Source organism: Sceloporus occidentalis, unplaced genomic scaffold (assembly GCF_023333645.1).
Source record: "Sceloporus occidentalis isolate IW3139 unplaced genomic scaffold, rSceOcc1.0.p SCAF_3, whole genome shotgun sequence".
NCBI classification, from domain to species: Eukaryota; Metazoa; Chordata; class Lepidosauria; order Squamata; family Phrynosomatidae; genus Sceloporus; species Sceloporus occidentalis.
Genome location: NW_028316983.1, coordinates 132,612,560 through 132,636,957, shown reverse-complemented (window position 1 = coordinate 132,636,957; position 24,398 = coordinate 132,612,560). Strand labels below are relative to the sequence as shown.

At 39.3% G+C, this 24,398-nt stretch overlaps 1 protein-coding gene across 2 annotated transcripts in view; it reads left to right on the top strand.

The window, feature by feature from the left end:
- RALGAPA2 (Ral GTPase activating protein catalytic subunit alpha 2) overlaps window positions 1-24,398 on the top strand; it is a 199,832-nt gene that overhangs the window by 96,794 nt on the left and 78,640 nt on the right. For both annotated transcript variants that reach the window (XM_089516358.1, XM_089516359.1), the window contains 12 exons: window positions 427-555; window positions 1,952-2,074; window positions 2,469-2,527; window positions 3,406-3,514; window positions 7,189-7,299; window positions 8,197-8,265; window positions 8,623-8,760; window positions 11,256-11,439; window positions 13,927-14,698; window positions 17,854-17,925; window positions 21,680-21,803; window positions 23,083-23,238. In XM_089516358.1, coding sequence (XP_089372484.1) covers window positions 427-555; window positions 1,952-2,074; window positions 2,469-2,527; window positions 3,406-3,514; window positions 7,189-7,299; window positions 8,197-8,265; window positions 8,623-8,760; window positions 11,256-11,439; window positions 13,927-14,698; window positions 17,854-17,925; window positions 21,680-21,803; window positions 23,083-23,238 — 2,046 coding nt within the window. The remainder of the gene's footprint in view (window positions 1-426; window positions 556-1,951; window positions 2,075-2,468; window positions 2,528-3,405; window positions 3,515-7,188; window positions 7,300-8,196; window positions 8,266-8,622; window positions 8,761-11,255; window positions 11,440-13,926; window positions 14,699-17,853; window positions 17,926-21,679; window positions 21,804-23,082; window positions 23,239-24,398) is intronic.

Genomic DNA, 24,398 nt, shown 5'->3' with positions numbered 1-24,398 from the left:
GATATTATTTCATTGCTCCAACTGATTTAATATAAATATTTGCTTTTCATTGCGATTTCCCCCCAGTGCTTTCTCGTATTAAATATTTTTCTTTCTCACTGTACATGTAATTTATTGCTGCAGTTCTTTACCATAATCAGAGGCACTGACTATCAGAAGCTGGACTTCTGTCATTAAAAAGATTTTAAAATATTTTCTGGGATCTACCTTTCATATACAAGTTGTTTTTGTGACATGAGTAGATCCCTGCTACTTGTCCATAAGAGGCAGGATAAAATTTAAGCTGCTGGAGTCAAATTTGCTAACCCCAAGTGGGCTATTTCAGTTTGAAATTATTCCTTAGTGTGTTAGATATTGATGTTGCTGTCACCTTGAAATATTGCCAGTTTGTGCAAGTTTAAAAATTCAACTTTTTCTCCATTTCAGGATATTTTAAATACTATCATAAGGCACTGCCCTTCCTGCTTCTTTTTCTTGAGCTTACCTGGCTTTACATTGCTCACAGGAGACTTTATAAGAGCCGCAGCCACAGTTCTAAGTACAAACATGTTGGAGGTAAGTATGGTAATGTTCAAGACTGGTGTTCCTGTGAGAGTGTACCGTTGTTAGCCGGGTTCAGATTTCTGTGCTCTAACAGGTGTTGGCTCATTAGTGCAATGTGAAACTGGTCTCTTGGGTCAGACACCATGGCAGCTGATGTGTGAAATTGTAGGATAAGGTGACATCCTAGTATTGCAAAGGTGTTTCATCAAAAGGACAAAATGTGAGAAATCATATCCTCTCTAATACTGCAGTGCATTTGCACTCTCAAAGCAAAGCTTAGGTTTCAGAATACTGTTAGGGAGTTTTGCAATATATGAATATTGCAGATACCCCACCTACATGTGGAATATGTTTTGTGCAGTCAAGAGAAAGTGAAGCAAGAAATGTTTTTGTTTTGTTTTTTTACAAATATTGTGTATTCTGCTCCACAGTTCAGTATTGGTTCAACCATAAAATATTATTTTAACGAGTTTGGTTTTACACTTTATTATGATAAATCATAAAAACTTGGGTAGAATAGTTTGAGAAGATAATGTTCAGTATATATATTTAACAGCAATTTCAACTCACCTCCGTTCTATTTCATTATATGTCATAAATAGCACTTTTGTTCTATTCATATTGTTGATGTGTTATAAAAATAATCAGGTTTCATAACAGAAAAGAATCTGCAGTACTAGTCTAGGGGACTAGTGGACTAATGGATTCAATGCTACATGTGATAAACCCCTTTTGGGACATCCCCAACATGAAGTATTTTAAGGAATACTTCAGTATAGATTTTAGTTAATGCAGACCCATTTCTTCCATCAGAAGCTCTTTAGAGAAACAGAAGGTTGAACCTGGTATAAGCAGGAGTGCACCAGTTAATGGCTCCATGTGTGGATTTTGGGATGTTCTCTCTGCTCTGCCTGCACTTCTACAAAAATGATCTGGTCATTGGTGTTTTAAATGTCACACCATTCATTTAAGATTAATTGGGTTCAATCCAAAAGAATATAACTTGTGTGAATTCAAATTCTGTTTCTCATTCATCATTGCTGTTTTTTAAATCAACTGAACAACTAACTAGAGAAATGTGAGATAATCCTATATTTGTAAAGCATATTTTACACTTGTAATCACAGAGCACCTGTATTCATGAAACCTCCAATTTTCTGTGTCCCATTAATGGCTCATCATACATTGCCTATATTTAATTATTATTATTATTATTATTATTATTATTATTATTATTATGTAAATATTTCTAGGTTAAGGGCCTTTTAGAGAATGAGAGCTGATGAAAAATGACAGTTTTCAATAATACTGTTGTAAGAGAAATTTCCATGTTATCAGAATCTGAGATTTCTTGTTATATGACAAGACTACATCTCTATTTGTGTTGTTGTTATTTGTTTGTTTATAGGCCCCCCGTTTAGAAGCACATACCATTCTTGGTTCTCTGATTTGCTTTCCTAATCTCTACAGAGAAATCTCATTGTTGCAACCCGTTTCAGAAGCAGAAGTCAGAGGAACTGTGGATGTCAAAGTAAATATTTTCTCTTGGCTGATTGATATGTTTACAATTTCAGGGGTATATTTATATTTATTTTCATTTTTAATAAATAGTTGAATTGGACTTACAATGAAAGTTATTTCTTCTTGGTGGATTGAGGCCTTCCATGTGGGCTTAGAAATGTAACAGCCGAAGTCACAATCTAGCCTGTTCTGACCAAGTGGAGACGCTATTAATGGATGTTCAAATTGGCATCTGGACTTTCTAATAAGAAATTCCCACTTCTAGTAGAAGAGTACATTCCCTTTAGCCTTTAGGCACCTGTACTTGCTGTTTTCCTACTAGTAAATCAGTAAACTTCCACACTCTTGTATTCCTGTCCTCCAACATTTCACAGATGAAATGTTTATTATGTTTTTTGTTTTAGTGTTACCTCATAAGCACCCTTCTGAAGAATGCCATCGATGAACCTAGTGAAGCTTCAAGGTAAAATGCTGAATAAAAAGAAAATATTGTGCAATATAGACTGAAGAATATTCAGGTTGAATATCCCTTATACGGAATTCCAAAATCTGAAATATTCCAAAATCTGAAATTGTTCCATGTTATTACTAGGAAAGTGACATCTTTGCTTTCCGATGGTTCAGTGTACAGAAACTTCGTTTCATACACCTTGAATCCAATTTTGAGAGAAAGGGATATAAATCCAGTGGATAAATAAATAAATAATGCACAAAATTATTTAAAGCATTTGTATAAAATTTCCTTCTGGCTGTGTGTATAATGTGTATTTGAAATATAAATGAATCTCATGTTTAGACTTAAGTCCCATCTCCAATATATCTCTTGCAAATAATCCAAAATTCAAAACAATCTGAAATCCCAAACACATCTGGTCCCAAGCATTTTGGATAAGGGATGCTCAAGTTGTGTTATTTGTGTGGAAAGACCAGCACATCTGATGCTTTGCAGTTGAACAGGATAAAATTATTAGTCAGCTGCTGCTAAAATGCAGTCACGCTTCTAGAAAGAGAGGTTTAGCTAAATAACATCTTCAAGCCATTCATTGGAATACAAATAGAGATTCAGTGGCACACGCATGGCAGAGCCAGTGGGAAGCATGGAACAACAAAACCAAAAGTAGTTGCTACAATAGAAATATAGTTGAGTTTAAGAATTACCATTGGCTTGAGAGTACAGACTATTTTAGCCAAGTACCATCCTGAATTCTATGTATTGCTGCCTAATTTTAGTTCAGTAATCCAGTTGTTTCTCATTTGACTTTCATAAAACTGAAAAGTAAAGGGCTTAATATGACTTAATAAATTACACATTTCTTTCTTCTTCTTTTTTTAATTTGGAAGGTGCTTAGCTGTTTGCTGTCTTGGACTTTGGATATGTGAAGAACTAGTGCAATGTACAAACCATCCTCAAGTAAAAGATGCAATAAATGTTTTAGGTGTGACACTAAAGGTACTAGTATGATATGGGTGGTTTAACTACACAGTTACTCAATGGTATGGTTGGATTACAATGAAAGAGTGCTTCAGTTTCTTAGAATATTTTGTTATGTCGATAAAAGATTGTCACATTCAGTCTGTTATTCAAATTTTGGAACATCAATAATTGAAACACTTGCTGTGTACTTGAGACATTAAATTAACCCCAAATGAAACACTTGCTATGTATGTATGTATGACACAGTTGGGTTTGCCTGTTGCAACAAAAACAAGAAGCTAACCATTTTTAATGACATAAATCAGATGCTACTTCATTAGATAAATAGAATGAGCACAAGGATGACATTTTATGCATTTGATAAAATTATTTATTGAGTCTTGGCCAGAAGAAATATATTCTGATTTTGAGGCTGCACCGAAATAAACAGTTGGGCTATTTGGTTTAATGAAGAAATTTATGGGGAAAGTTTGAAATTATTTGACACTATTTGAATGAAAAATTGATAATAGGTGGTAGGTACTGAGGGAGCTAATTGTCACATTTGAGAAAACCTCTTCCTTTGGCTGCAGGCAAGATCAAGTTGCTGATGTACCAAGAGGAGGGGCTACATATATATGTAGCTTCTCAAACTCTCCTCAGATTCTAGCTGGCAACTTGCAGAATTTTCTAGGAAATTGCACCATTTCCAGAAAGCTTTATGGAACATTTGACTATAAAGTAATTAACCCCTGATGATACTGAGGGAAGTACTACATTCTTGTTAGGAAAGTAGTTATTTGTTTCCATAATTCTTATTACCTTGGATTCAAATAAGCCAAATACATGGACATATTTTCTCTTAGCTCATGTGTTTGGCACAAGCGTGTGACAGAAAGTGGTGCACACATTTCTGGAAACTACTGATTATGGAACCATCCTGTCAGTAGTTTCATACATCTAGATGACTGCCTTACCTAACACCTCAGGAAAAATAACTGATGACAGTAGGCCATCTGTATCTGCGGACTTGCCATCCACAGATTCCAGCATCCGCAGACGGCAAACCCTCAGGGGGGAGGGGTGGCAGAGGAGGAGGAAGAGGAGGAGGAGGTGGCGGGAAGAAGGCAAGCTCCACCAACAAAGGGAAGAAAGGTGCACCCCTTCCCTGACCTTCCCCCTGAGCCCCACCTGGCTAAGAAGGCAGCCGGCTCCCCTCCCCTCTCTGCTGAATCCCCACCTGGCTCCTTCGCTCCCTACTTCCTTTCTTCCCTGCAAGGGGTCCTGATCTACATGTTCTGGGGAGCACCAGGCATGTTGGGAAGTGTAATTCCCTGTCTTCCCTGGCCACTCCTGGGCAGAGGAAAGAAAGAGGCCCTGAGGAGGAAGGAAGGGGGCACCCCTCACTTGCTCGATTGTTCCTTCACAGCCAGGAAGGAGCCTTGCCTCCTTCCCTTGCCTTTACCATCTTGGACACCAGTCTCTTTTGAGTTATCCTCTGCACAGGTACTCCCCCAACCATCCTGCACCTATGTTGGACCAGGACAATCTGGGAGGCTGAGAGATTGTCCCTGGAGCCAGCAGGTTTCCAGAAGGAAGGAAAAAAAGGACTGGCAAGCCAGGCTTTGGGCAGCTGGAGTGGCAAAGCGTCCTTGTCCCCAGTGGTGGTTGCACAACTATTGAGGTCAATGGGACTTGAGCATCCACAGATTTTGGCATCTTCAAGGGGGGGATCCAGAACGGATCCTGCATGGATACCAAGGGCCCACTGTACATGTAACTCCAGTTCTCATATTGTCACCAAGAAGACAGTTATCCTATCAAAACTGAATTACATACCTCAGTCCTGAGATCCAGGAAGCTAAAAGGTTTCAAGTCCCAAAGAGATTATGAGTGTATCTGTAAGGAATATATTGTCTTATTGCCTTAGATAAGTCTAATGGAGTTGAATCCTTAGCATTCCAGACTTTGGCCCGTTACAAACGGGCCTTTAAGTACGGACTCAGTCCGTACTAGGGTTAGGAAGGGGCGGTGCTTCTGCACCCCCCTAACCCTAGAACGGACTGAGTCCGTACAAAATGGCAGCGCCCCTTCCACATGGGGCCGCCATGACGATGTCACGACCACGGTGCCTCTATACGGGGTGGTGCGGACGTGATGTCGCCACTCTGTGCGAGGGCGCTTAATGCACCCTTTGCGCGGAGCAGGAAGGAGCTCCGTTTCGGAGCGCCTTCCTGGTTTGCATCGCTGGGCGCAGCCTTCAGACGGCTGCGCCCAGCAACGCAAGGGAGAAAGGGGCCAAGCGGCCCCTTTCTCCTCTTCCCTGCCGCCGCGGGGTGTCCTTGGGGCTTGAAGCCCCAAGGACACCCTTTTCCAGGCTGTGGGGAAGCGGCCTTTTGCCGCTTCCCCGCGGCCCGGAAAGCGGCGGATCGGGGCCTCAGCGGCTGCCAATCTAGCCACTGAGGCCCCGATACACCGGGGAAAGGCGCACCTAAAGGCCGCCCCAAAGGGGTGGTCTGTAACGCACCTTTGTTTGAGATACTAGGTAGTTTCTCTGCCTGGAAACTTAGGGTCTGAACAGACAGGCCAAAATAAAGCTGCTTCGGGTCACTTTGGAGGTATGCTGTTTAAATGCTACATGCGTCCTAAGAGGCCAGAAGCCACACCAAAGCCACGCTCCAGTCCTATGGACTAGAGTGCAGCTTTGGGGCAGCTTCTGCCCTCTTAAGATGCATGTATCATTTGAACAGCATACCTCCAAAGTGACCTGAAGCAATTTTATTTTGGCCTGTCTGTTTGGGCCCTTAATTACTTGATTCTTTGTAACTTGTAGCCAGATGTTGACTGTCTTCCCTGCTTTCTAAAAAATATTTTTTTCTTAAATAAGTTTTAGAGTAGTTTTAATACTTAATACATTGCTAAATAGGAGGTACAGAAATGTTAGTAGAATTTAAATTGCCTGGAGATCACATAAACATTTCCCTTGTATTTCTAGTTCATGGGAGAACAAAAAGCTCCCAGCTCAAGTGCTTCCAATCATGGAGGTAACCAGGTGACATATACCTGTTTATTAATATTGAATGAAATGTTAAATGGAGGCAATAGAGACTTTATCTACAAGGTGTTTCAGAGGTGTTTCAGAGTTTGGATTTTCTTGACTTTTAGAATACAAGTAGTGTAGTAGGTACTGTATTTGTGAGGCTGGAGAGAGACACTTTAAGGAGGAGGCACTTCTGTTCACTCATTCACAATGTAGAAGCAGGCTTCCTGGAGATCTGTACGGTATTTCTTTTTCAGTGAAACTGGAGGCAGACACCTCCCACCATTTCAAAGATCCATTTCTTTCCAGACGTGTCTCTCTCCAGCTTCACTAGGAAAGAAAAGTATAGTACAGGTCCCCAGGTGAACCACCAGCTGCCTGATTCCACCTTGCAAATGATCAAACTCACACTGCACTGCAGCCACTTCCTTGAAGTGTCATGCTGGCACTCAAAAGGTTTAGGAATTTAGAACATTTCAGATTGTGGATTTTCAGATCATGGATACTCAGCCTGTATGATCACAAGACAATCTCAGCCTGCTCCAACATTGTTTTGGATTGGGGATAATTTAAAAAGAAAGTTTTACTAGGCATTTATAGTAATAGAGATGCATACTCTTCCTTTGTGTCTTCTTCAGTATTATTATTTGTTTATTTTTCACATTTACAGTTTTCTAACAAGCAGATAGCACAGGAAGCATGTGATGTCTTTCAATTGCTTGCATCTTACTGGGAAAAACTACAAATATACAAAACTTGTCTACCCAGAAAAATTATTGAAGTATGTATGTCTACTAAAATATCTGTGTATGATAATCAGTAACAGATTAATGTGTTTTCTTGTTTACTGAAATTTAATATCTTGTTTTTTGGATAGCCATGCTTGTTTTGCTGTTGTAGTCCAGGGCAGCTGGTTGAAGTAACTATAAAATCTTACCAAGCCGGGACCACTCCATATTTCATATGCTCCTCAGTATTTATGGAGTGAATTATCCTAAAGTATTCCATTACCCTTTTTAAAATGTTTAATAATTCCTGTTTCACTTTCTCTGTCTGTCTTTTCAAAGTAGAGCCAGGAGAGTTTTACCTATATCATAGCTTCCACTTTTTAAATGTTTCTGTAGCACTTTGAGAGCACATTTTACTTGTACATTTTAACTGTGCTCTAGGTTGGTTTCATTGTCACACTAGGTGACCCTTTATAGTACAAACTTGCAAGATGTATTTCTTATTTGTAATGTTTCCTATAGAGGAGGGAATTAGGTTCTTACACTGTTGAACCCTTTCTATTGTTCCCTATGAACCTTTGACATTTGTGGCTAGGAATCTGTTTTACCTTCATTATGTTCAATGGTCAATAATACTATCTAATTGCTTTCTGTTAAATTGAAGTTGTCTAGAAAATCATACCTTGTTTCCTGCTAGTAGTTTGTATGTAATACTTGTATGTACTGTAATACCATTTCAGGGACAGAGCATATTTAATTGATACTGTCCTGACAGTGGTGGAGGAGGTTCAAACTTAATGAAATTACAGTATTGAGAAATAATGAGTATATATAGTCAAGGCATGAAATATTTGGGATAAGTTCTATTTTATTTTATTTTTTCTTTGTTTGTTTTTTGTTCAGAATGAAACATTTCTCTAAATTTATTTTATTGAATGGGTTTTACACAGATCCTTGTTGCCACCATCACATTTCTGTTGCCTAGTGCAGAGTACTCTTCTGTGGAAAGTGATAAAAAGGTATGTAATGATAAACTGTTCCTGATATTGTGGCGTTAACCATGGAACTAATGTTAAAAGAGTAGCTCCATGATTCACTGAGGGAAGATGAAAACATACTATAGCCAGTGCTTAAAAAACAAAAGGCCATAGCCCCGCTGTTATGTTTGGGATTGGATGCAAGACTGGTATTACGGATATACTCTTCCTACAAACTGCAGTTAGATGATGACTGGTTTTTACTGCACATGTCATGATTGGACTTCTCAGTTAAAGGAAATGTACTTACCATACCTGCTTATGTATGTATTTATGATGGAGTGCAGGTTTCCATATTTTTCAAAACAGACCATTTGTAGTCTAAAATGTTTGTTTTAGTTTATAGTTTCCTTATTGCTTTGCTTGCTGGATTGGTGCATGACGTTACCAGTGAAAATGCTGCTGGAACCTATACTTACTTCAACTCTTGAAGATCAACATTCTCCTAAAGCTCCACTGCTTGATTACATTTATAGAGTAAGTATGAAGGATAATATCTGAATACTATTATTTTGGATATTTAATTATACTGTTCATTATGAACAGAGTCACAATAAAAAAAAGATAAAGCAGTAAAATTTAGTACTTTGCAAACCCACTATTAATTCTGAACGTAAATGTTAACAACTAATACAATTTGTTTCAGTTTGAATAATTGAATTCCAGTTTCTTAGGCGGGGTACAAACCGCCGCTTTGCGGCGGTCTGCCGCCGCCGCCGGTAGATCCGCGGGGGAGCCGGAGTCTCCAGACGGTGCGGCTCCCGCGCGGAGCGAAAAAGGAGCTCCAAAATGGAGCTTCTTCTTGTGTCGCTTTTGCGAAGTAGCGAGGCGCCAGGGGCTCACTCGCTACGTCACAACCCCCGCGACACGTACGGACGCTCAGCGTCCGATACGTAAAGATGGCGGCGCCCATGTGGAAGGGGCGCCGCCATCTTGTACGTATAGAATACGTACTAGGGTTAGGGGGGTGCGGAAGCACCACCCCTTCCTAACCCTAGTACGTATTCTATACGTACTAAATGGCGGTATGTATCCCGCCTTAGTTTAGCAAAGCCTTCAATTGCGTTGATGAGGAAAGGCTGTGGAATGCCCTTAAAGACATGGGAGTACCCACACATCTGATAATCCTGATGAGGAATCTGTACTTAGGACAAGAGGCTTCAGTCAGAACAGAACACAGAGAAACAGAATGGTTCCCAGTTGGCAAAGGGATCAGATAAAGCTGTACCTGTTCAACTTATATGCAGAACATATTGTAAGAAAAGCAGGCTTGGATATAGAAGGAGGAGGAGTGAAAATAGGAAGAAGGGATATGCAGATGACAGCATAATACTAGCAGAAAACCTCACAAACCTGGAACAACTACTTAGGGATATCAAGGAAGAAAATTCGAAGGCAGGCTTACTGTTGAACATAAAGAAAACAAAAATAATGACCATGGAGAATCTATATAAATTCAACCTAGACATTGAAGAAATAGTAAAAGAGTTCTCACACCTGGGATCAAACATTGATAGGAACAGGGACTGCAGCCAGGAAATCAGAAGAAGATTAAGAATGGGGAGAGTAGCTATGAAAGAACTAGAAGAGATCCTAAAATGCAAGGTATACAACCAGGCACAAAAGTTAGAATCATACAAGCCATTCTGTTCCCTATTACCATGTATGGATGTGAGGGTTGGACAATTAAGAAAGAAGATAGGAAGAAAATCAATTCATTTGAGATGTGGTGCTAGAGAAGAGTGCTGAGGATTCTGTGGACAGCCAAAAAGAGAAAGAAATGGATCCTACAGCAGATCAAGCCAGAAGTCTCCCTGGAAGCCAGGATGACAAAACTTAGGCTGACATAGGCCTGTTACAGACAGCCAAAATAAAGCTGCTTCGAGTCACAGTGGAGGTATGGTGTTTCAATTATGCATGCGTCCGAACAGTCCAGAAGCCGCACCAAAGCCACGCTCTAGTCCTTAGGGCTGGAGCGTGGCTTTGGTGCGACTTCTGGACTCTTAGGACGCATGCATCATTGAAACAGAATACCTCCACTGTCACTTGAAGCAGCTTTATTTTGGCTGTCTGTAACAGGCCATACTTCAGACACATCATGAGAAGGCATGATTCATTGGGGGGAAAAATAATGCTAGGAAAGGTGGAGGGAAATGGAAAGAGAGGAAGTCCACATGCTGGATGGATGGACTCTATTAAGGAGGCCCGGAGTATGAGTTTGCAGGAACTAAGTTGAGTAGTGGAGGACAGAGAGTCTGGGAGATGTCTCATACACAGGGTCGAAATCAACTCGAGGGTGGTTAACAACAACAAATGTTAGTTTAATTTTTTCATCAATTTGCATTGGTTTTCTTATCTGTGATATTTTGAACATCTTCTGCATATTGCATTGTATCCATTATTAAACTAGCAGAAAAAGAAAAACAGGTAGCACTGTTCTGGTAATGATTTTCCAACTGGTAATGGAACATCTAACACAAATAACACCCTGCTTAGTTACAGGGTTCATACACATACACACACACACCCCAGCTGCAAAAGCTTTGCTGGCTGCAGGGTTATTTCTGGACACTATTCAAAGTGCTAGTATGACCTATACAGCTTAGACCCAGACTATCAAACAGACTGTATCTACCTTTATGAGCTTGTCTAGACTCTGAGAGACTTTTCTTTCTTTCTCACAATCTTCATAGGTACAGTTGGTGGGTATACTAAATAGGGCCTACTCTATATTTCTGTATATTGTCATTGTTAAATGGGAACTGTATGTTCATGAAGATAACAATGAGATCTATGGTAGTGTCATAGGCAATATCATGAAGTAGCCTAGAGATGTACGTCATCTCTGAGAGGTGAACAACCATAATGTGACCAATGGGGCCCTCCACTGAAGCAGCCTGTATATGTTATTTTCTGTTATGCTGTTTCTAGTGTAGAACATATAATAGTATTTTTTTAATCTTCTTCCTCAGGTGCTACACAGTTGTGTTCATGGTTCAAACACTTACACACAGCAAAGCCATTACCTCCTAAGCCTTGCAGACCTCTCAAGTGATGTCTATGATCCATTTTTGCCACTAGGAAGTGTCAGGAATTCTGAACTTACACAGTTTCAGTCCTCAGAAGATCTGAATAATTTGCTCACTGTTGCTGAAGGTAACATTAGTTTCAAATGAAAGGACATATTTTAACCTTAAAAATAGTTTTAAAGAGCTTTGTGTTTGAGAAGAATAATGTTTTGCTAGACATTTATCTAGGCTTCATGCACCTGCTATTGACATTTATTTTGTATGCTTCAAATAAGAAAGTCCAGAATAAAGTGAAGGTAGATTACATGATAAGTCCTCCCACTAATACAAGCTTTCTCCATTTGATTTCATTCCTCCTTCCAATGCAGCCCCAGGATAGGAAACCCTCGGGAAACCCTTTCCAGGGGCTGCAGAAGGGTCTAAAGTGTGGGAAATTTCCCTTGCACAAATACTACTTGTTTTACAAACTTGTTTTAATATTTGTAAAAGTTGGCTTGACAGTGGTTTTGAAAGCTAGATAGAGATTCCTGTAATAAGTAAATACATGTTGCTACATATTATTACTTTGTCTGCATATTGCTGCTTTGGTTCACAGAGAGTGTTACTATCAAAAATTAGAACTCTAGCTGAACCAAAATATTTCTCATACCTACATCCAGTCCTGAACTGACACATACAAATATATACAGACTAAAATATTTTTATGGTGGCATAAAGAAATTACATGTACAGGAGCTGGCACTACATATTTATCTGCACATAAAAAGGAAGTGTTTATCTGTGGATAATATTAGTTGGGAATCACTATTTCAAAGAAAGGTTCATAGTCTTATAGTGCATTCTATTTTAGTAGCATAAATTCCAGAACCTGTATAATTTGTGTGGGTTTAGGCTCCTGCTTCATAATAACCTAAACAAAAACTCAAGAATAATCTCTTCTGTGATAGGATCAAAACATGTCCTTGCCTAATAACAGAAGTTAAAACATGCAGAAAACAAATTACCTAGATTTGGAAAAATAAATTTTAAATTGGATAGATTAACAGAAAACAAATTATCTAGATTTGGAAACATACATTTCAGATTGGATAGATACATTAAACTTACCCTTATGCAAATAATAACTGTTATACTAATATAAAAGTTTTAAATAAAAATTTTAAATTATTCACCATGGTTACACATTGCCGTAGGAATCCACAATGGTCCTGGTGGTGCAGTGATTAAATCTTGGTACTGCAGCCACAACATTGTGGGTTTGAACCCTCAGGGCTCCAGGTTGACTCAGCCTTCCATCATTTCATAGGTTGGTAAATGATTACTGAGCTTGTTGGGGGCAATTGTAAACTGCTTAGAGAGTGCTTAGTTAACAATGAAGCAGTACAGAAATGTGAAGTGTTATTGCTATTGCTATGTCTTTTCCAAAAACATTCATAAATTATATTGACTTAAATCCAGTTCCTTATTATTATTATTATTATTATTATTATTATTATTAACCTTATAAAGCACTGTAAATTTACACAGCACTGTACATACAATCTTTTGAATTGCACGGTTCCCTGCCCTCAGCCTTACAATCTAAAAAGACATGACACAAAAGGAGAAGGGAGTGGTGGTGGGGAAGGGGATGAGGGCCAGCAGTTCTTCTCTACCTCCAAAGCCTGGATCAGGGGAGATGGACTGGAGGGAGGGTTTGGCTTAATGGATGGTTCCATCCATTCCATATTGTTAGTCTACTCATTCCAACTAGAGTAGACTAACAATACTTAGATAAATCCTACTAATTCAATGAGTCTACTCTAGTTAATACGAGTAATTATATATTTAGGCCATGGTGCATATGTAACAGCTGTCATCTTTCAAATAGAATCCATTGGGTTTTCTCTTTTATACAACAATAAAACAAATGATGATTCAAGTTCTCAATTTATTCATTCCCACAAATGCACTCACAATTCATATAAGGACCTTTCTTCTTCTCATCTTCTTCAGTTGCAGTTAGTGATCACTGAAGCTTAGCAAATCTGGATATTCTGCATTTAAATGTAAATGCTGTCATTTAGCACCTCACCACATTATAGAACATTTATCTTCTAATTCAAATTTTCTGCCTAACTGTATCTTGGACTTTAATCTTAGATTCCAGTTGACAACCTTGATAACAAGATCCTTTGAGTAAACCAAAGAGACTTGATTATCTAGTTAGAATATCATAATGATTCTCCAATTTAAGGATAATCTTGGTATTCTAAAACTTATTTTCCTCTGTCTTCTGATGCTTGTTTAATCCTCTATTAGTAATTAAACTGTCACTATTCTCATATATATATATATATATATATATATATATATATATATATATGAGAGAATGATATTGGCAGTAGTCTTACTTCCAGACCTAAACCCACAGACAGTATATCCCAAGATAACACTTCCAAAACTCTGTTCAGGATTGGCTCAAAGAATAAGTGTTCCATATTTCCCATATTTCCGAAACATTTAGAAACTGAGAATGTACTTTGGCCTCCAAGAGTTTCATAACAGAGGAAACCTGGTATATATTTTGGCCAGCTTGATTTCTTTATTTATTTTTGTTATTAATTGCTTTCAGAAAGAAGAAGGAGGAGCTTGGAGTTAATACCTTTGACTGCACGGATGATTATGGCGCATCTAGTAAACAATCTGGGCCATTATCCCTTGAATGGAGGACCTGCCGTTCTTCACAGCCTTATTAGTGAAAACCACAACAACTCTTATGTAGAATCTTCTGAACTGTCTTCTGAAGTCTTCAGAAGCCCAAACTTACAACTTTTTGTATTTAATGATAGTACTCTCATATCCTATCTTCAAATTCCTTCAAAAAGAGAGGAAGATGATGAACCACCAAGAACTCTATCTGAAGTTAGAGTAATTGTTAGAGATATCTCAGGGAAATATTCATGGGATGGGAAACGGATGCATGGACCATTAGCTGGTTGTCCACCAAATCCCAATAAAAGAAAATCCACTGTACTTCTTGACAATCATAAACAAAACTTTGAGTCTCCAGTGGATTTTATGCAAACATATGAAGGAGAAGATGCTCTTGATAAATTGCTTGAGAGAATTGGCAATAGTAGTCCTGAGTGCCTTTTACGTCCACAGGTAAAATTAAATGAGCCATCACCATCACCATGTGTCATGAGCAGTGAGCAAGAGAATGATATTTTAGAAGCAATAATAAAACAGAATTGCACAGAAAATGAATATGTACACGGATGCAGTTTGAATCCTAGCATGAAGGCTGAATTTCAGAAGGCACCAAGACCTGCTCAGCCCCAAGCATCATTTCATTTATGTAGACTTTTGCTAAATGACTTAGGGATGAATTCTTGGGATAAAAGGTAAGCAAAGTAATATATTTCTTAACCAGTTATTAAAAATGTCACAGTTGCTCCAAAAATATGCCAGATGGCAGTCTTATTTTTTGAGAAAGCACATCCTTCTGATGGAAGGGAAGGAGGCCTGACAATAAACAGGAGGGGTATCCTTGCATTCCTAGATAAGTACTGCTTTCTAATAATAGTGGAGGGGGGGAGATCCCCACCTTTCTTTCTTCCCTTTTTGAGAGGGTAGGATGGACTGGGGTGAAGGAGAGGTGATACAGTTGGTTGTCATATTCTTTCTTTTTACTCCCCCACTGCCTTCTTAGCCAAGGGCATCAAACAAAGAACATGGAATTGAGAAGGTAAGGGGGAGTATTGGTGTAAATCAGAAGAAATGGCTGCTCTGAACTAGAGACAAAGGCCCGAAACAGACAAGCCAAAAGAAGTTGCTTCTGGCCACTTTAGGGGCATGACATTCAGATGACCCCCCTCCCCCCACAAAGCGGCTGGAAGCCACTCTGAAGCCATGCCAAGGTAGCAGAAGCCAGGAGTGGATTAAATCTGCTCCTTCTGGAAGCCCATGTGGAATTGCGGTGGTGGTCCACTTCGGAGCAAGCCATCTAGTCACCACAGTACCGGTGCAATTGCCTTCCAAGCTGTCTTCTCTGGCCCAAAGGCAGTTTTTTCCCCCAAGGGATTTCCAAATTTGACCACATGAATTCTTCTGGATTTGATTGACAAAATGCAACTTAGATGGATTAAACTAAATCAAGAACGAGGCAATTAAGAAGCAATAAAGCACTGAACCTATCTGACAAAATGATGGACTGCATGAAACGTCCTTACAGAGTATGGCTTAGATCAGACTTATAGCTATGTCTTCTGCTCTAAATTGTGTTACATTCTAGAGTTGCTATGTTTATTTCAGCAGTTCACTGTTAGGAGTGTTGTGGAATAAGATGGCTGCCTTGCCTGGTTGGGCTGGAAGAGAATAGATTGCCCTCCCTCTAGTGAAGTTGGAATATTTATTCCACCAAAGCTGGAACCTATCCTCTATGATCTGGAGCCAGTTCACAACAAATTCCCAGGAAAAAAAGAAATAGGTGTAGCCAATGAATACAATCAGATTTTTGTTAGTCTTGTCCTTTTTTCAGATTTCAGTTTTCAGTTTCATTTACCTTCTATTTTCCCTTCCAAATAGTAATACATACACATACACCACACATACACATACCTTTTCTCCACATGTTTGCAAAGTAAATAATGAAAAATTATCATTTCAACTTTGACGCTTTCTTTGATGGAGTTTTATTTGATAGGCTTGCTATCTTGATTTGAAAATTAAAATGTGTGTATTTGATTGTTATTCATACAAACAGTACAGAAAATTAAAGTTTACTTGGTATTCAAGTGTCTCTCATACTCCCATGGTGCAGCTCCAGCTCCATTTGGTTAAATCAGCCAAATATGGATATGAATCTGAAGAACAGTGTTTCACCTGAGTAATCTGGACATCTTGTGCTGAGTGTTTCCAGGAAATGTTACTGGAGTGAGAAATAGATTTGGAGAGGTAGATTACTGGCACCTAAAGTAAACTAAAGCACACAGTTCTGAAATAACTAACTTTTTATTGAATATCTTCTTTTTGCCAAAATTATAAAATGTGAATGTTTTTGTAATTTTGTTATTTTTATCATTTTTGTCATTTTTCCTGTTACACTTGAAAATATTACTACTTTATTCTGTGCCGGCAACTCATTTCCAATTTATGGCAACTCTAAGATGAACGTATCATGGAGTTTTCTTGGCAAGTTTCTTCAGAGGGGGTTTGTTGTTGCCATCCTCTGAGGCTGCACAGTATCACCCAATGGTTTATATGGCCGAGCCGGGATTCAAAGCTTGGTCTCCAGTGTCATAGTGCAACACGCAAACCATATGCCACATTGGTGGTCATATATTACTAATACTACTACTTGTTGTTGCTGTTGTTGTTGTTATTATTTGTTCCCCACCTTGATCTATAGAGGTGGATAATAGTAGTAAAAACAACAACAATAATGACAAATTGTTGTTATTGTTGCTACCTTCTCAATAGATCAAGGTGGGGAACAACAGTGAATTAGATACATAATTAGAGCATCGATAACATACTTTAAAATAGTTCCATTAAAAAGCATATAAATCTGCTGGAAAAGACTAGTGTTTACTGCTGTTTTAAACTCAAAGCATATCCAGCTGTCAGATCTCTGGCAGATCATCCCACAATCTGTGGGCGGCCAAAAAAAATGTAACAGCAGCAGTTGTCAGCCCATTTTTGGATGACTGAAGTAAGTGTCCCCCAGAGATTCTGAGGGCACATAGTGCACATATACAGGAAAAAGTATATGTACAGAGTGCACATATACAGGAAAAGGCAATTCTGTTCGTAAGCTGGACACCAACCATATGGGGCTTTAAAAGTAACAACCAACATTTTATATCTTGCCCGGAAACTTAATTGGCAGCTAGTGGAGTGGTTTTAAAAAAATTATTCCTAGGTATACCAGTCAGCCGGTTTGAATGCTATGCTTTTAACTGATTGAAGTTCCCAGACTTGGTACAGAGGCATCCCAGTGTACAGTGTTTTGCAGAAGTTTAGCCTTGAGGTTACTAGTTCATGTACTACCATCTCCCAGTGGATCTCCCAGCTCTAGGGAATCTGGTGTAACAGCCAAAGCTGAAAATAGTTACTCCTGGCCATCACATCTGTCTAGACCATCATTTGGAGCAACAGATCCAGAAGTAACCCCAAGCGGTACACATAATTTTCATGGAGAGTGCAACCCTGTCCAAAACTGTTTGATGTACCTCAAAACCCAGATTAGGACTGATAGTAAGCGCCTTCACCTTGTCAGGATTTAACCTTATTTTGCTTTCTCTCATTTGATCTGTTACCTCTTCAAAACACTCATTCAGTGGAGACACATGATCCTTAACTGGTGCTGTTATCAAATGCATAAAGAAATGGTTTTTTGTGTTATCAGTGTGTTGATCCCACCCCACCCAAACCTCTGAATTATCTCTCCCAGCTGGTTCATGTAGTATTTATCTACCACACTGGAGTAGAATAGATAGGTTAATGTTTTTGTATCACATGTCTTTCCCTTTGTAATATATTTTTTGTTTATCTTTAGAAAAAGTTTTCATCTATTGAAGAAAAATTCTAAGTTGTTGAGAGAGCTGAAAAATTTGGATTCCAGACAATGGTGAGTTAAACACTGGAACCATCTAACTGGGGAAATGTTTTTAAAAGGTAGAGTATATTATTTTATGCTGGTGAAAAAAAATCAGGTTGTATTTAATTTTGAATAATATATGTTGTATTGCTGTTCTGTTCAATTAAAGTATGAAATATTACTGACAGCTTACGAAGATGAAGACCTATTTCTTGGACAGTTTTGAATTGGTTTCACATCAGAGGTACAGTATAGCATGGGAGGGAATGAGGGCATTGCCACCCCCATGATAATTCTGCTTCCCCCATGAAATTTTCCTTCAGTCCCCAAATTTGTAGCATTGCTGTAACTTCACACTTCAGTTGAACATTTAGAAATCCAGTTTAGTTAAGTTTAGTTAATCCAGTTAAAAAGAACAGACAGAGTTACCAGGATTATATACATAACAAAAGTATGAAAGATCCTTATTGTCTCACTGTATGAGGCAAAGAAATTCAGCCCTGACTGAACAAACAAGAATAGAATTTGTAAATTGCAGAGTAGAAAAGTCTTCAGCTTTTCCTCTGTATCACCTATTTTGTTGCTGAAACCTGCTGGTGGATGTCTGTTATGCACAGTTTGACTCCCTGTTGTGCACTTCTAACAGTGTGAGAACAAGACAAGTGGCAAGATAAGAAATATTTTAGTTTACAACACAGTTCAATCAACATTAAATTTATGTAACTGTAAAATGAAATAAGAGTGTATATGTTTAGGGAAATAAGATTATTCTATGTACCCAAAGGTGAGGCAGAGAAATAAATAGAAATATTGCTACAGAAAGGTAGCAGGAAATCAAGAGATGAAATAAAAATATGGCCTATTCAGGTGAATACTGTAGGAGTTAAGTGACCATAGAGAGCCAGCATGGAGTAGTGGTTTGAGCATTGGACTATGATTCTGGAGATCCGAATTCAATTCCCTGTTAAGCAATGGAAACCTACTGAGTGATTTTGGGTGAGTTGCATAATCTCAGCCCCATAAAACCCCATGATAGACTTGCCTTAGGGTCACCATAAGTCAGAATTGACTTGAAGGCACAAAAAACATGTGACCACATATCTTTATAGAATGCTGAGGGAACTGGAAAACCTAAGGCAGGAAGAATAGTACTGTTATGCATTGGTTTGTTTATCTCCCTGTTGGGCTCAGCAGGGGTGGAAAGAATATTACAAGAGTTGAGGGGAGAAAATGAGAAAGGGGCTTCTCCAGAAACCCTGACTTGAAGAATCCTCCTCAAGCCACTTTCTCATTTTTTACAGTCTTGATTCAAGAACTAGTTCCATCCCGTCAGCCCAGATTCAGCCTTTTTCCGCACCCTTCCATGTTCATGTAGTGGCTGGCAGGGCAGCAGGAGTAGACAAATGAGTATTGTGCCAGTATAGCCTATACAGTTGGCCCTCCGTTTTCACGGGGGATCCATTCTGGACCATCATCACCACCACATGAAAATGGAGGCTCACGCTTATTCAAGCCCCATAGTGGAGTGCACCCCCATGCATGCGGACCATTGCAAATAGTGGAGGTTGCTCCTCCATGTATATTCAAGAGTGCAGGTCTGAGATCCGTGCATTAGGAAGGCTGACTGTATAACACAGTGACATCCTGCGGGAACTCTGGAGATCATCTAAGAGGTTCTGAATAGTGCCTAAATTATCTTTTACAATCTGGCTCATAAGAGAACTTGATCACTTGACAGCCTACTATGAAAATTTTGCCTGTTACTTTGCAATTAAAATTATTCATGTTAGTTCCAACTTGAACATTACAGTTGGCGCAGGCCCAGTAGATGTAATTTTAGCTCCTGTAAAGTATAATTAATGCTTTACAGTTTATGCAGCCTGAGGATGTGGACAGATCATTGGAGAGGTAAGAGCCACCAAATGGGTTCTATATCCTTGCTACAACCACCTCTATTCAGTAGGGCCAGTGATAGATGGGTAAAAGCAGTGGTCAGTGCCTCTTTACCAAAGGCAGTGTCCCAACATGCCTCAGGGAGATGTCTACTGAAAAAACCTTCTTTGATTCCACTGTTAAATATTCCACATTGAATAACGGATGGTCAGTCGCCAATATTTCATCTTTGAGCAAGGTGCTGAAGTCAGCGTTGGCCTCCCAGCTTCAAGGATTGCTTGATAAAACAGATTTTCTCAATCTGCCTCAGGCCTGGCTATGGGACAGAGATGGCTTTTGGTGCCTTGGTGATTGACCTACACCAGGAAATGGACAGAGCGAGTGTGTCCCTTTTGGTCTGTTGGGCCTCTTCACATCTTTTGAGACATGATACTCTTTTGGGCTACCTTGCTGGGATTATACTTGGAGCAGCTGTTTTACAGTGGCTCCATTGTTTTCTAGAGGGAATAGCCTAAAAGATGGTATTAAGGTTTCTGTACAGTCCTCCGTGGTATTCAACAAGGAACCTGAGGGATAAGTTTTCTGGAGTTTGGAGTTTTAGTTACCTATCTCCAAAAAAGTTGATTTTGTACTAAACCAGCGTCTGGCAGCAATAATGGACTAGATGAGGATGAATAAACTGAAACTTAACTCCAGGTAGTCAAAAGGCAGATAAGCGAACAGGGATCCAGCCTATTCTAGTTGGGATTACACTTCCCCTCTGATCTCAAGTTTGTAGCTTGGATGTTCTCCTGGACTCCGCTGTAAGCCTGGAGATTAAAGTTGCAGCACTGACCAGACATGTACACATTTAAAACTAGTGCACCTGCTGCAGCCATTCCTCAAAATGCCTGATCTGGCCATGGTTCCACACACCTTAGTAACATATACATTTGGATTATTGGAACAAAGGTGGGTCTGTCTTTGAAAGGTTCTCAGAAACTTCAGTAGGCTCAAAGGACTCCAGCTAGACTGCTAATGGGCTGCCACAGGAAGCATACAACTCACTTGTTGCAACAGCTCCACTAGTTGCCTGTTTAATTCTAGATACAACTCAAAGTGCCTAATATGAACTATAAAGGTCAATATGGCTCAGGTCCAGGCTGTTCGAAGGACCTCCCTATATGAACCTGCCTGGGCTCTAAGTTCTTCCAGGGAGGCTATTCACTCCACCCCACCACTTTCTCAGAAACACTGGTGTAAACAAGGGAGAGGACCTTCTCAGTGCATGCTCCTAGATTTTGGAACTTCCTCCCCCAAAATGTCATGTTGTTTTACTGATTTTTATCTTGGAATCAATCTGTTTTCAAAAGTTTTAATACTGTGAGCTAATTTTAACATGTTTTTATTTAGGTGTTTGCAAATACTTTTAATTACATTTGTTTTATTTTCTGTAAACATTTTTGGGTCCCATTATGGGAAGGGGAAAGATGGGATATAAATGAATTGATTATGGTGGTGGTGGGGATGATTGTGGGGCATGATATGAAGAGTCAAAATTAGGAAGTGGTATTGTTCAAATGGTTTGAAAGCTTACCAACAGATGATGAGTGTCAGCATATCTCTTGTTTCTTTGCTCTGGCAGCAGTCATAGACTGTCTTTACCAGCATTGCTCCCAATCATGGGGGTGGGGGAGACTGCACCAGAAAAATGCTATCTCTGGGGCACTCAGAAGTGGAGGTGGTAAGTTTTCCATCCCCTGAAACATCACCCTAAGGGTTCTCCACCCCATTTCATCATTGCAAATAAAATGAGGACATTTCTGTTTCTTTCTTTTTGTACTACATTTAGATTTCAGTAATTTCATGTACTAACAAAAATCTTCATTATGAATTTTCCCCCCAATTGTAGCCGTGAAACCCATAAGATTGCTGTATTTTACATTGCTGAAGGACAAGAAGATAAATGTTCAATATTGTCCAATCCAAAAGGAAGTCAAGCATATGAAGATTTTGTTGCTGGATTAGGCTGGGAGGTAAATTTTAGCCAAACATTTAAATTTGAAATAATAAAATCATTTGTATTGTATTTGGGGCCATGTACTAACTTGCCAATAACAAACTAGCTGTTGACCCAAGGAAGGAAAAAGCCTATATTTCCCTGTAATGTATGGTTTACAGAACCAGCACCTTCTATGAGTCTCCCCAGAACTGCAGTAGTCGAATGGACCCCCCATAGGCTTCCCCCCAACAAATAAGTTTATCAGGCCAGGAGGGAATAGGCAGTGATAGGTAGGCAATGAATAATCATAAGCTGCCATCTCTGTCATTTGTTGTTATTGTCTACCTTCAACTTGTTTTCAACTTCTGGCAATCCTAAGGCAGGTCACAGAGTTTTCTGGGGCTGAGAGAGTGTGACTCGCCCAAGATCACCCTGTGGGTTTCCATGGCCAAGTGAGGAATCAAACCCTGGTCTCCAGAGTCATAGTCCAACACCCAAACCACTACACCACACTGGCTTTGTCTATGAGGTACATTTTTTAAAAATCAAATTAGCACTTAAAATAGAAAAGCACCATACACATAACAACCTCAGTAGAGCCTCAACTCAGTTATGCCAAGGAAAACAGGTGAGTCTTTAGGGTCCACTTGAAGGTCTGTAATGATGAGTCTTGCCAAATATCAGGTAGAACAGAGTTCCACAGGCATAGGGCTACTCCGCATATGGGCCTGCTAATCTATCTGCTGTTAAAAGCAGACTCATAATAGTACCTTGGATGTTGTAAACAGGCAGGCAGGTTGGTATGGGTCTTTCAAGTCACTTCAACTGGAAATATTTAGGGCAAAGGTGGGAAATATGTAGCCTTCCATGTGGTATTACTGGAAGTACCATTAGCCTAAGTCAGGATTGTCAGTGGTGATGAATAATGGGAATTGTAGTCCAGTAACACTGGAGCATCTCCATTCCTGATTTAGGGCTTTAAAAGCCAAGGCCAGCACTTTCAACTGGGCTCAGAAATTAACTGTCACATGATCTGACTGCCTAGAACCTAATTATACTAAATACACAAACTGAAGTTGCACAATCTAGTACTAAGTACTAAACAGTATTAAAATTTAACATGCAGCAAAAAAACAACACCACCATCTTTCTCTGCACTGGAACTGTCATCAGATGTCAGTACTTAGCCTGTTGTATGGAAATGTCTCATTACTTTTAGAGGGAGACAGTTTACTTCCAGAGACAGTTACTTCTGGACATGTTTGTTTAGGATTGTGGATTGAATATAAATTATGTGCTTTTACTTAATTAAGGTGGATCTTTCAACTCACTGTGGATTTATGGGTGGCCTTCAGCGTAATGGCAGCACAGGACAAACAGCACCATATTATGCCACTTCTACTGTGGAAGTAATTTTCCATGTGTCTACACGCATGCCCTCTGATTCAGATGATTCACTGACTAAAAAGGTAAATATAAAATTAATTCTAATCCCAATAAGGTTTAAAAGTGCATTATAATATAAGAAGTGGGACTCTGCAATAAAATGTTATAATGTGTCCCTAGAGCATGTGCGTTACCTAAGCCTGTGCCTAAGGGAGCTGAAAAAGGATATGTTAGATGTGACATGCACACCTCTGTGCCACTATTAAATCCCTCCTGTCTAATTTCCTGATTATTTCATGCTGAACACTGTTTCTCCACTCTTGCTAGCAGCAAGGAAATAATTTGTATCAGGAGAGGGCTGAAAGGAAGGCTCTCCCTCCCCATCAGAAAAAAAGATTACTAGGATATCTATGTGCACACATGCGTATGCTCATGTGGGTGTATGCAGTCCTTAAACCAACATCTGAGGCCTTTGGAAATGATTGCGTGTTTTCTGTCCTACATCAATAAAGTGATCTTAGAGAACTGAATCACACAGAAGCCATATCCACAGTTTTTCTCACCTGGCATATCATACTCAGATAATCTCTGATGAAGGTGGAAGTCTTGGATTTTTCCTAATCCTGGACCTGCAGTAATGAAAACTAACTTTTTCAGGTTCTCCAGGTTCAGAAGAAGCCAGGAATTGGTGTTTTTTTTATTTATTTTTATTTTATTTTATTTTGCTTGCCAGGCTCTTGAAGAGCCCAGCAAGGAGAGAGCCAAAGTGAATGTCCTGGTTGAAAGTGAATGGAAACTTTATTCCTATTGTGTGTAATCCCCACATCCCACTCTCCAGCCACAAAGTTAGACTTGGAGACAGGAACAGTGGATTGATATTCAACTGGCCCTGGAAGAATAGCACAATATTAAGGAGTATGATCTTTGTAACCCTGAGTATGATCTTTGTAACCCTGGCATTAGTCTGTTCCTTTTAGGGTGTGGGGGTCCTTTGTGGATTGTGGGAGAAAGGTTTGCCTCAATTCTTGCTTTAATGCCTTTCTATGGAGTGTACCATTTTATGTATGCTTTGAACCAGTGCTGCTGGTAGGGTCCCCATGTCAGACAGGTGTTTGCTGAGGAGCCAGACTAAAAGTCTCTGACAGTAAGAAGTAGTATGTATAAACATTGCAATACTTGGCGAGTTAAAAAGGACAAGAATTTGACATTTTGCATCAGATTAATTCTACAGTGTTTTACTCAG